This window comes from Hydra vulgaris, chromosome 06 (assembly GCF_038396675.1).
Source record: "Hydra vulgaris chromosome 06, alternate assembly HydraT2T_AEP".
NCBI lineage: Eukaryota > Metazoa > Cnidaria > Hydrozoa > Anthoathecata > Hydridae > Hydra > Hydra vulgaris.
Window position 1 is genome coordinate 36,156,926 of NC_088925.1, and position 14,395 is coordinate 36,171,320.

The 14,395-nt window shown below is 28.5% G+C and overlaps 1 protein-coding gene across 1 annotated transcript; it reads left to right on the forward strand.

Moving 5' to 3' along the window:
• Positions 1-898: 898 nt before the first annotated feature.
• LOC136081362 (ATP-dependent DNA helicase PIF1-like) lies at positions 899-3,299 on the forward strand. The gene is made up of 4 exons (XM_065798673.1): positions 899-1,039; positions 2,362-2,457; positions 2,594-2,730; positions 2,873-3,299. Exons 1-4 carry the CDS (start codon positions 899-901, stop codon positions 3,297-3,299), a joined length of 801 nt encoding a protein of 266 aa, XP_065654745.1.
• Positions 3,300-14,395: the final 11,096 nt, after the last annotated feature.

Here is a 14,395-nt window from a genome sequence, read left to right on the forward strand (position 1 = left end):
ACAATAAGAAGGTTACTGGAAGAAGCAGAATCTTGTCCGAAAGAAAAATGTATTGGATTTAGTCTTTGCGAATCTTGCAAAGGAACATATGATTTCATTCATCGTTATATTCATGAAGAGAGTATTAAAGAAACTGTACTTGAAAAATTTAAAAATTATACTTTATTATAAATTTTTTTTTGTAATAATTTTTTTGTAATTTTTTTAGGTTACATAATAAAAAATGGATGTGATTTATGAATGTGAAATTGTTAAAAATGAAGATGGAAGCTTTGGTATTGTTGAAAATATTGATAATTACAATAATGTTTATAAAGATTTTACAAAACTAACTTATTTGGATCCTAAAGAATTCTTTCAGATCATTGATGATAAAATTGTAAACATGGCTTTTGATGTACTGGGAGATGATATTTACAATAGAGTTCGTAGAGATTTAGCAAAATGGGGCTGTTTGGAAGATTTTCATCGTAAAGAAATGTCTCCAGAAGAATTTGATGATTTTGTAAAACAAGTGCGACAAATCAAACCGGAAAAACTACGAGTTGACAGATATTCGGAAGAAAAAACTTTTAAAAATGAAAGAGAATATTTATTAGAAAGTTTGGCTGAATTGTCATTTTTAGGTTGGTGTATAAGTGAAGAGGCTTCTGAAATGTGTGAAAAAGCTGCAAAAAAAATATGGATTACAAAAATATTTCTGCATGTTATTTGTAAAAAACGTGATTTTGTTAATGAAGCTCTTTGTAAATTAGCACAATGTGATTGTTCCCCTAGTTGTGTATTTTGTAATTTAAATGCTGGTTATATTTATGTTGAATTAGGAAATATTTTTAGATATAATTTTTTTAGTAGAATTTTTTAAACGTGTGTTTTTTTTAGATTACGTAATAAAAAAATGTCAACCTTGGAAAAATTTGATTCAAGTACAGAAGTAGTCAAGAAAGATTTTGTTGATTATGCTGCAATCAAAGAATTTGTTATAAGTTACAGTGATGAATATGTTAGAACTTTGAAAGAACTTGATATAATTAGAGAAGTAGTCAAGAAGATCTCGATTTTGATGATTTTTTAGATTATGTTGAATAAAATCTGATACAAGTGGTGAATTAAAAAAAAAATGCTTTCAACAAACGGCTGCGCCATTTGTACTTCTATTCCATGTGAGACTCTTCAAGAAATTGAAGATTATGAAAATGAAGCATGTGCTAGTTGTCGAGAAATATTTTTAAATTTAAAAAAATATATTTATGTCAATGATTTTGTAAACAAATTTAAAATGGAAAATACAAAATAATTTTTTGTAAATTTTATATTTTTTAAAATAAATTTTTTTTAAATTACATAAAAAAATGGAAACTGATATAATGTTGGCTGTAAAAAAATTGGGTTTGACAGAAGAATTGTTGAAAAAGACTTATAAATATTATAAAGATGAAATTCTTTGTTTGGAATCTTGTCTATGTTTAGCAAACAATATTTGTTTCAATTGTAAAAAGAAAAAGATTATGATTCTACGTTCTGAATATAATGGTTCCAAAAAGAAAGACTTTCAATTAGTGAATGGTTTATATGTAGAATAATAATTTTTTTACTTTATTGTAATTTTTTTTTAGATTACATAAAAAAATGGAAAATAATATAATGTTGACAGCAAAAAAAATCGGTTTGCCAGAAGATTTGTTAATAAACATTTTTGAATCTGCTAAATGCGAAATTTTGAGTTTGTCATCATGCCCATGTAAAAAGAACTATATGTGTTTAAAATGTAAAACGATCAAAGATGTTGTTATATTGCATCACTCTTATTTCAATAAATGGGATTGATTAAGCGAAACATTTTTTATATTAAAAATTTTTTTTTTTTTAAATTACATAAAAAAATGCAACTAACAGAAAATGATTTGGATTTTTTAATCAAAAGCATATACAAATTTAATTAAAATCACCCAGCCACTTTGGAAGAAATTCGACAGCATGCATTTACTTCAAGACAAACTTTATGTCGACGATGTAAAATGTTTTATTTGAAATACGACTGGGATGGTTTTTTCAATGAAAAAGTTAAAAGAATGCCTTTTATATTGATTTTGATGGTCTTTCAATATATTAAAACACATTATCATGTTTATTTAAATTTGAATTTTGAAAGTTTTTATTTTTTGTTTTAAAATACATCTAAAGAAGATTTATTAAATCATGTAAAAGAAAAATGTCTAGAAATTGAAAATTGTAAACGTTGTTTAAACGAATGTGAAGATTGCAATGAATATAGATACTCTGAAGTTTGGAGGCAAAGTTGTTCATTTATATATTGCGAAAAATGTTTTGATTCAGTATATTGCATGTAATTTTTTTTAGATGAATAAAATAACAGAAAATGATGAAAAATTATTGGACTTATTAAATAAACATAACGAACAAAAAAATGTATTGAACAACGATGAAATATTAGCTGTGAAATTTTTATTACTTGTTAATGGGAACAAAAACAATTTTTCATATAAACTGGAAAGACTCGTTGACCAGAACATTATTTTTATTATTTAAAATATGCTATTATGTATTTATATTCAAAAGAAATTTTTTTTAGATGAATACTATAAATCAAAATAAAAAAATGTTGGTGAAAATAATAAATATGAATTCTTTGGTTGTGGAAAATAATCAAAAATATCATTTAGAAAACGAAACTTTAAATGACGATGAAATATCATCTGTGAAATTTTTGTTGAATGAGAACGATAGTGACTTTTGTTTAAATTACAAATGAATTTGGATTTTAAACTTATTTTTTTGATCTATTTTATCAATTATACTTACATGTACTTTTATTCAAAATAAAAAAATGTTTTGTTATTTTTTTTTTCAGCAAAAATAATAAAAAATGTTATCTTTGCAAAAACAAAAAAGCACTTCAATGGCTCGATGAAGGAATCAATTTTTTTATTACTGGTGGTGCTGGTTGTGGAAAAAGTTATATTGTCAAAGAAATTGCTCAAAGTGTGCAAATTTATAAAACAATACATATTACTGCAAGTACAGGAAAAGCAGCTCATTTGTTAAATGGTGTCACTATACATGCTTTTGCTGGTATAGAAAATGGTGTTAAAAGTTTAGATTATTATAAACGCCACATGCATCCAGACATTAATAAAACGTGGTTGGAAACTGATGTTTTAATTGTTGATGAAATTTCAATGATTAACGCTCAAACATTTGATTTATTACATTTAATTGCTTGTGAAATGAAACAATGTTATGATAAATTATTTGGCGGTATACAAGTTATTGCTTGAGGTGATTTTTTTCAAATACCACCTGTCGTAGGAGAATTTGTTTTTGATTCTAAAATATGGCAATAATACATGACGGAAGTTTTGGTTTTAACTGAATGCTTTAGACAAAAAGAAGATGTGCAATTTTTTGGAGCTTTTGGAGCCAAACTATTGATTATTTTATGACGCGTTGTTTTGAAAAAGATGAAAATTTAAACACTAAATATACAAGATTATTTTTTAGAAATATGAAAGTCGATGTTTATAATAATAAAAAAATGGAGAGTATAAAACAAGAAGGGTAATGGTTTTATGCTAAAGATGTTATTAAAAATCAAAACATTCCATGTTCGTTTCAAATTCTAGCAGCTGTTTATCTTAAAAAAGGTGCTATTGTTATGCTTGTGAGAAATATCAATGTGGATGAAGGTTTGTGCAATGGTACTATTGGTACAGTCATTTTAATAGAAAATAATGCAGTTTGGGTGAATATGAATAAAAAAGAAGTCAAAATTGAATGTGCCAAGGAAGAGATTTTAGATTGCTCTTATGGTGTTGTAGGCTCAAGATTTAGTTTACGTTTAAAATTAGCTTTTTCTTTTACTGTTCATAAAGCTCAAAGAGTACAATGAATAAAGCCGTTGTTCAATTTAATTCAAAAGCTTTTATTATTAGTCTTTGTTATGTTTCTTTATCACGAATTTGTAATATTAACGATATTTTTATAATTATTAATAATAAGTTAGAATTACGAAAAATATTTAAAAGTATCACTGTTGATTCTGATGTTTTGGAATTTTATAAAAAATACATGTAATTTTTTTTAGATAAAAAATGAAATTTGAATATCAAACTGAGGAAACTAAATTTAGTAATAACAGTATATACAATGAACATTTTTTTTACATCAAATATGATTATAAAGATGAAGATATTGTGGAAGAATCACAACTTTATTCTGAAACTCAAAGTCCTGATGAAATTATTTTTCACGTAGAACAAAAAACAATGGAAGGGTTTGAAACACAAATGAAAAACAGTATTCATTTTGCTGACTTGTTTCAAAATTTCTTAATGGGTTATAATATTGTTACTTTGTGTTGCAAATCTATAGAAGATGGTTATTGTAGAATAATGAAACGCTGTTACAATTCACCTGTTTATTTTATAAAACCTTTAGAAGGATCGACTAATTTACGTTTTATTCAAGATGCCAATGTACGAGCTGTTTTTAATATTTTAGAAAACGATAGCGGATGGAGGTTGATACGGTTATGTAATATTAAAATTAAAACTCTATCCAATTTAACAGAAAGATCAATGATGAAATTACGAGATTTTGAATTGTTTGGTTTTAAACAAAAAATGCTCATGACAGATGAAGAAATTGAAAAAAAGAAAAAACGCAACAAAACCTATTACGAAAAAAATAAAAAATACTAAAACAACAAAGGAAAAGCAAAAAAACAGATGAACAAAAAAGAGTAAAAACAAAACATATTACGAGAAAAAGAAAAAAAAACTTTTGTTTAAAAAACAACAAAAATGGAGCAAAGAAATTGATGTAGACGAATGGTATGGTAAATGGTATAGACCTCATTCTATAACACAATGGCAAAATTCACTAAAAGGACAATCTTATACTAAACTGTCTTATAAACAAAAAAGAAAAATGTTTCTAGATTATAGTATTTTGTTTGAACCAGGATTATGTTTTTATTCTGCTTTTCTAATCTCTTTGTTGATTCGTCAATGGAATGTGTGCACCATTAAAGAATGGAATAAAAAAGTGTTGGAAAAAAATGCGACTGATTTATATTCGGAAGAAAATATTTTACAACTCCTTTTTGAAGAGCAAAATATTCTGGCTTATAAAAACGTTTTACAAAATTTAAAAGAAAAATCTAAAAATATGTCGTTTCAAACTTTGATCGATTTGTGTCACTGTTTTGCTTACGAAAATACTTTTGATCGTATTAACATTAAAATTTTTGCCGTTAACAAAAGTAATAGCAAAATTCGTTTGTTGCATTCTAAATTAAAATCGCAATATAAAAGCACTCTTACAGAATTATTAAAAGTGGTCTACGAAAGTGCAAACATTACCAAAGACGATCAAGATTCACAGAGAGTTTTTATCAATGACGAGGAAAGAAATAAAGCCAATCAGCAGAAAAAAACAAACAACACTGTAAAAATTTGTATTTTTCAAAAAAACAATTCTTTTCACGCTATAAGCATGTTGAATGAAAAATTTTCTACTGTACATTTTCGTGCTAACAACTCACGTGTTCTGTTTCAATGCTCAGAATGCGGACAAAAATTTACTACAGAAGCACACAAATGTGAAGGTAATTATAAACCGGACAAATTTACATACGGCGATTGCATTAGTCACAATCGTCCGCAAAATTCATTCATGTGTACTAGTAGAAACTTCTTTCCTTTTTTAATGACATTTGATTGTGAAACGAGTATTACAAAATCTGAAGAATATGCCACTTCCAAAGTCAAACCTTTATCTGAGTTGAGTTATTATTGTCATTCCATCGTGATTCAATGCATTCACGAAACATTAGCAAGAGAATGTTTTGGTTTGGATGAACAAGGACACGTGATCACTCAATGGATTTTTTTTATGAAAATACTGTTGAAAGTTTAGAAAGAAATCCTTTAACGTCTCTACCTGCCTATTTTCAAGCAGGAGTTTCTTTACTTCACAAGACACACAGACGTATATTGTGGGAAAAGTTAAATTCGACTCGTGAAAATAGCGAAAAATTAAAAATGGAATTGCGAGTTTACGATTTAATAGCTTTAGCAGATACTTTGGTTTGATTTGCATATGAAATATGTTTACCGCGTTTTTAAAATTTAAATATATCAACTGAAGAAAGAAATTTAATATGGCAACAAGAAAATCCTTTATGTTCTATTTGTAGATATCCTGCAGATAAAATACGACAACCTGATGTTTATAAAAATAAATTTTCTCGCATGACTCCTCAAGAAATAGAAAGTTTAAATCATAACGAATTTTGTATTTATAATGACAAACGAATTCAAGTTGTTAACATTATGTTTCAAAGAGTAGGACGTTTAGAATTATTCATGTTACCTTGTCACGTTCAAAATTATTTAATCAACAACGATGCGGAAAAAATAAAACAAGATTTATTTCAAGTATCAAGTTTGTTTTACATTTGTTGTAGATGGTTGGAAAAATTTGAATACCTACCTGCCACTAACGGTTTGTTGAGTGATTATGTGAGAATAACCAGTGGAGAACTTGTAGATTATATAAAACAATTGGCTTTCCTTATCATGACCGATCAACAACTCGAAAACTACTTTGATCAAGAAGATATGGAGTTGTTAGAAGATCCCTACTTTTTTATCAAAATCTTTCGCAAATGTATTAACGAAATAGGCGGTCAAAATTCAGATAACCTCAATTTTTTGTTACTTATGAAAAAGTTCAAGCAACCCGTCTACGAATTATGGTATCATTGCATGTTGGTTTCTTTTAATAATCAATATGAAAAAAAATCGAGTTTATCCGATTTTAATCAAGATAAAAAAATCGAGAAAAAGTTTTAAATGCAATTTTTTCTCAACGCTTATGAAGATTATCTCGTTATTGATCACGATCATTTTTCAGGACAAGTTTATGGATTAGCTCATGATTATTGCAACAAAAATTTAGGCAGATATAGTCAACATTTGTCATGCCCTATTTTTGCTCACAACGCTTCTTTTGATAACCGTATTATGATTGTTGAAGGTTTAAAAAAATTTTTGGATACTCCGTTACACGGTCGTTTGGCCGAATCTGAAAAAACACCTTTTAACGCTTTTATAAAATATAGCAGCATGGAAGATGTTTTTGTTATATCTAAAAATGTAAGCAAAGTCAATATTATCTGCATTGGTAAACATTATAATTGTATACAGCTTGAAAATTTTAATTTGTTCTTTAGAACAAGCCAGTAGCATGTTATCACGAAAAGCTCAAAATCAAATTGTCAACACCATGTTGCATTATCTACGACCTTTTCATCCTGAATTGAATCATTTAGCCGACAATCAAGAGTTTAAAAACTGTTTTATTAAAAAAACATTATTTCCTTACTCGCTAATAACAGACGAACTATTAAACATTGAGTATAAAACATTACCTCCTATTGAATTATTTGCTCAAAACGATTTAATGAAGTCTAAAAACCTACAAGAAGAAATTAAAAAAATCAAAGAAGCTTATGAAGGCGTTCAAAAATTATGGAACTTTTTAAATTTAAAAACTTTAAAATCCTTATTACATATATATATACTGTGCTCGACACGGTAGTATTAGGTTCTGTTATGATTGACTTTGACGAAAGAACATTTGAAATTACAAAATTTCATATTCTTAATCATGTTAGCATTTTTAGTTATACAAGTAAATTAAATTCTGCCATCAGTTTAATTCCTGTTCAATTTCCTCCGACCAACGAACATCAAAAAATGATTGAAAAGAGTATTCGAGGTGGCATGTCAACCAACGGTACACAAAAATTCGCCATTGATACAGGTTACTTTGAAACTAAAATAAAAGAACTCAAATTAAATAGTGCATTAAGAGGTTGTTTAATTTTTATGGACGAAAATAGACAATACGGAGGAGCGCAATTAAAACCTTTACCTTTTCACATGAAAATATTCTTTTGATTTGGAATGTATTACTTTAGACGATGTGATTTGAAAATATCATCGCGTTAATTTAAACGAATTCTCAACTAGTTCATTGTCAAATTACCATGAAACCAGAGTATCAAGATCAAGTAGGAGGTTTTTCGCCCATGGTAGAAAAAGAAATTATATCGCGACAAGATTATTCTCCAACTGAAATTGTATCTAAACGTTATCTCAAAAACAATGGAACCTATGGTATAGAAAAAGACAAAACTATTAAATTGGTCATGAAATTAAGTTCGCATGAAACTTGTGAATTTTTAGACACTTTAATTTGGTTGACTACATGCTGTGGATGTGTTGTTGAAAAAATTTACAAGGTACTCCCTTTATGGCGTTATCCATTAGCTAAAAAAATGGTAAAAAGAAATATGGAAAAAAGAAAAGAAGCCATTAAAAAGGGTGACAAGAAAGTCGATGCTTCTTGCAAATTGCAAATTAACGGACATCACGGAACATTAAGTCAACAAATTGCACAAAAACTAAATACTACTTTTATCAACCACGAAGAAAATATCATTGAAAATATTCAAAACATTCGCCGTGTTTTAATTCGAGAAGGTCAAACGGATAGAAATGTTACTTGAAATGAAATTGTTACTTCCTTTTCATTTTCAAAATTTATTATATAACGGAACCCTATTTATTGGTGTTGAACCTGAAAGATATAAATCGGATGTTTTTGAAAAAAAAGTATGTTTAGATTATTACGAGACTGTTGATTTAAATTACGACAATTATTTTAAAGAAATTCTTTTCAGTTTGATGAGCAATGTTAAAACCAAAAGTATTTTAGTTCACGATGAAAACAATCATCATGAAATGAAAGACGTCTTTGAACTCTTAAAATCAAAAGATCATAAAAATGCTCTCATTTTAACAACGAGCGAAAAATGCAAACTCATTAATAAATCTTTACGTATTGTGGCTTTACAAATTTTATCTTATGCTAAACTCAACGTAGCACATTTTAGTTGGGAATTGGGACAAGTATTAAGAAATCATGGAGCTGAAAAACATTTGGTAGTAACAAATACTGATTCTGGTTGTTTTTTCATTACGCAAAAGAAAAAGAAAATGCTTTCTTCAACGTTTCGCAAAAAAGTAGAAGAATGGATTTATTTTTTAAAAATGGGCGATCGTTGGATGGATTATTCCAATTATAAAAAACCTCATTCTTTATATTCCACTCTTTACGCCAAAGAAACGGATCATTTTCAAAACGAAATACCTCCTCCTTATTACATTGCTCACGCTTTTGCTATGGGACCTAAATGTTATAGTGTTCACAGCGTCAACGGAGACGAAGAAAAAGAAAACTATTACAAAAATAGAGCTAAAGGAGTACCCAATTCTAAACTCTTATTTTCAAATTATGTTTACGGCTTTGATACCTTTGCTGCAAAAAGATTGTGTAGAGAACTTCCTTTTCCGGTGGTAAAAGAAAATCAACCTATCGAACAAAGTAGAATGAGAGTCAATTACAAACAATTTAAAATACAAACGCACACTATGGATTTTTTAAAAAGATTCACACAAAAAAATTATGTTTTTGATGACGGAGTCATGACTGAAATTCGAGATCATTATCTTTTGGAACCGATACGAGAAGCCAATTTAAAAGATTTACCCGATATGGAAAAATTTTGTAGCGACGAACACATTCAAAATTTACTTGAAATTGAAAAAAATATTATAAAACAATCAGAACGTTATCAAACAATGGCCATGTTTAATCGAAAAGTTTTGATCCTTTTATTATAAGATCTTAAAAAGAATATAAATTTGTAAAAATTTTTTTTTTATGAATAAAAATGGAGTTTTGTTTTTTTGATCAAAAATTAACAACACAACAACTTGAAAACAAATTAAAAGAAATTGGTTTTAAAAGTTTTTATTTAGTAGAAAATACAGAAAACAAAATTCATTATTTTATAAATAAAGATTTTTATACTTCACGTTTGATTCTCATTACTCTTAACGGACGTGTATCAGTTCATGAAGGATTTTTAAGTTGTTGTATCGATTGTTTGATTGATTATTTACGTTTTGCGTGTCACGTAGGATGTTATGAAGAAGATTGTGTTCATTGTGAAAATTACAATAGAGTTCATTATAATTGCACTTGTCTTTTAGAAAAAAATGATTGATAATATAATATTAACAGAAATTGCAAAACGATTAAATCGAGATTGGAAAACGTTTGGAAGATATTTAAAAGTAAACGAATGCGAACTGGATCTTATCGATGCAGATTACAGATATATTGAAGAAAAAGCTTTCCAAATGTTAAAAATAGGAACTCGTAATGGAACCATAAAACAATTACTATATGCGATAAACAACGTACCAAGAATGGACATTAGAAAATTTTTTTTAGACCGTTTTTTGTAAATATTTTTTGTTAAAAAAAAAAGATATAAATTAAAAAAAAAGTGTTGTTTTATTAATAGTAAAAAAAAATGGAAGAAAAAGAAGAAAAACAAAAAATGAACAAAAAATTGAAACTGTAGAACAACCTATAGAAAAACCGTTAGAAAAAAAAGATGGTAGATCTATAACCGAACTCTTAAACGAAAAAGGTTTTCATGATTTTTATTTAAAAGGAACTTCGAAAGAAACTGATCTGAAAGACAAAGAAACCAATTCACAAGTTAAATTTAATTTTTTTAAACCTATTCAAGATGTCTATCCTGAAAATACAATAATTACAGGACCTACAAACAGCGGGAAATCAACTATGGCTAGAGAATTATTACATTGTGGAAAATTTCCTGATGCTGAATTGTTATTTGTGATACAAATGAGAGAACCTAGCGAATCTCAACACAAAACATGGAAAAATATTATCGAATCTTCTAAAAATAATTTAGAAGCGTATCATATTATAACAGTCAACATTGCAGAAAATTTAGATTCAGTAATACAGAAAGCCATTGGTTTTTTAAAAGGTAAATACGGTATTCAAAATAGTGATCATCATTTATTAAAAACAATACTTTTATTCGATGACATCAGTGCTTTTTGCTTAAAAAGTCAACAATATACTAGCGCATGTTCTAGCGGATCTCATCACGGAGTAGGTACCGTTACCATTTTTTATTCCGTACCTTCTAAAGCCAGTCAATGTTGGAACAATTTAGTGTCTCATTACAAATGTATTATTTTTTTTGATAACAACAACGAGATTGAAAAAAAATTTTAAATGATTTTCCTTCAACCGGCAAAATGCATCATCACGTTATAAGCGATTTGTTACATAAAGAAACTTCTAATTAACACGGGCATTTGGCTTTACTTAAAAGAAACTCTTCGGTAGCACGCTTGAGAACGCAGATTACGAGTAAGGAACAAAAAGTATTTATTCCAGTAGACGCTCAAGGTAAATTGGACTTTGATTATAAAGACATGAGCGTTAACAAAAAAATTGTTAGTTTTCAATCCTTTCCCTATGTAAAAGCGCCAAATTTAAAAAATCATTGTTATCTCAAATCACATCCCATCAACTATAATCAAGAGAAGGAGAATAAACCCGACGAGGAAGATAAAAACGATATAAATAAGGAAAAAGAAAATCCGCTAAAAAAAAGAAAATGGAGTGAAAGCGAAAGAGCAACACAACTACTCAAAGAAATTAAAAGACAAAAACGATATGGATTGTGCGAATCTTCAGACGGTGGACCCAGTTCTGATTCTGAATGATTGGGAAAGCGAAGAATTTTTACGAATTTTACAAAACGATTACGAATCATGCAATCCTTCAAACAAAGCGAGTAAACGTCAAGCCATGAGACAAAAGTTGGCTGTTCGAGGACAAACTTTTATCCCCAAAATGAATAGAAGAAAAGACATTGACCTAAACGAAATTAAAGTATGGATAAAAGAAATTTTGACACGTTTTAATGCTGTAAAAATGTTAAAATGCGAACTTTTATCGGATCACGAAAGACAACAAATAAAAAACGCTTTTCAAGAATACATTTGTATAGAAATTAAACTCTTTGTCAAAGAATATTTGTCTCCGTATCCAAAATTTAACGAAAACGGAAAAGTCATCATAAAAAAAGAAAAAATGAAAGATAAAAATCAAGCTATATCAGACTTTGTTTATAACAATTACGACGTCTTAAAAGAATATTTAAACTCTACTCATTTTAAACTTTATCACGAAATTATAAGTTATTATGCTAATAAATTATTCTCATTCGACACTATACAACCCACAAAAACTGTAATCGATTTATTAAGACAACAGTTTGACGTTGATTATTGTCAAAAAGAATTGTATTTTTTAAAATAATTTGTATTTTTATGAAACATGAATAGATATAGACCTTATCACGAGTCTCCTTTATTACCTTTACGTAAAGTATTAGCCAAAAATGCCTACAACATGGATGTTTTTAATAAAAAATTATTACAAATGAATGAACAAGAAAACACACAAGTAAACCTAAAATCTGAAGAAACAAACAGATCGGATTTGTCTGAGCTTATTCGGAGATACGATTTACCTTCTTCTCTTCAATATGCCAATCCCATCAATCTCGAAAATCAAATTGCTTGCGAAGTGAGCTTTCAACAAAATTTAAATGCTTTGTTACATCTAGATACTATGCTTAACAGCGATATAGCTACAAGTTTAATCAGCGATCAAGAAAAATGGAAAACATATCTTAACGTAGGAGGAGATGCTTACGCTTTTAAATCCATTTTAAATTTGAATAAACAAAGCGAATTCAACGATCAAATCGATCAAAGAAACATAAGCGAATCTTTAAGAATGATGAGAAATTTAAAAAGATTTCCTATTCAAGACACTTCTCTTACTACTACACCACCCACCTCTATTCAATCTACATTAAGCACTTTACCGCGTTCTACTACTTTAAATACTTTTCCATCGAGTCATAAAAAAATTTATACTTTGACACCTCTTAATAAATTTTTAATTTTTCACGAAACAGCCAATTCGAGCGAAATTCTAGAACAGCTTTATAGAAACGAATCTGTAAAAAAAATTCCCAACTTACCGAAACATCTCGTGGACATGTGTAAAAATCAAGTCAATTATTGCTTTGGACACATCAAATTTCTTTTCGCGTTTACAAACCGAGAAGCGAAAAAGCCACTCTGAACAATTTAAAAATTTATATTTTATATCAAGCCAATGTCGTAGATGTAGAAGAATCCATAGCTAGTATTATTAACAATGTCACCCACTTTGCCTTTGAAAAAATAAACGATCCAAAACAATATTCCTTTTATGCTAACGAATTTTCAACTTCACTCACCTCTTCTCACGCTGTAGCTAGCATGCGAATAGCAGCCGATTATTACCAAATAAGACAACTTACTTTTGCCAAATTGTGGAGTTTTATTAAAAAATACATCATACCTTTCCGAAACGAAACTAAATTAACATCCGAAGGTGTATATGCTGGCGCTCTAGCTCGAGATCCTTACACTGTCATGACTTCTAGTTTTATAGAAAGCGAATCTATAACCGATAAAAGTTTTGGTGGAAAGAGAGCTTTTGAAATATTATCACAAACAAAAGACATTATTCAACAAAGATGTATACAATATGGCGAAATGTTTCGAGGTGACAAATTTGAAATTTTGAGAGAATACATTTAAGTGAACAGTTATTTACTACCTAATAAAGATATTTATGTTCTAATGTTAAACAACTATAACGAAAACGCTTTAGCCAACAGACACATCGGAGAAACTATGCTCTATTTAACGTTCAAAGCTTTTTTCAACCCTGTACCTTCTTTACCTTTTAGAGATGTAACAGATGTAGTCCTATTAAAAGAAGATGTAGAGCAAACTTGTGCTAAAGGAGGTACGTTGGGATTATTGCAACATATTAAATCCAATTCAAATCAATTTTACAGCACAGAAAATACAATCAAAGAATAAAGTTTACTCGAAATGATGATGATAATGGGTGCAATGTATAATTCTCAACTTGTTCGTTTAAATTCGCTTTTAATATCTTATAAAAAATGTTTTGAAATGGATTCTAATAATATTGAAAATTTTGCCAACGCTTTAAAACTACTTACCCATTTTAAAAAAAGAAATTTATTCACTCATCCGTTGACAAGGTCTTCCTTGTTAGAAATTCCTACACCCAAAAAAGAACCACGAACACCAGCATCCGTTCCCTATTTAGCTCCAATAGAAACTAAAAAAGAAGAAGAACCTACTGAAACAGCTAAAACCGAATCTACTGAACCTGAAACTGCTCCCGAATTATTAGGTGCAACTGCGTTACCAGAACCAACAGCTGCTAGCGCTACTGATGCTAGTGAAAATACTATAACTACAAAAGAACGACTAGAATTAAGAAGAAAGCCAATAGTAACGAGATC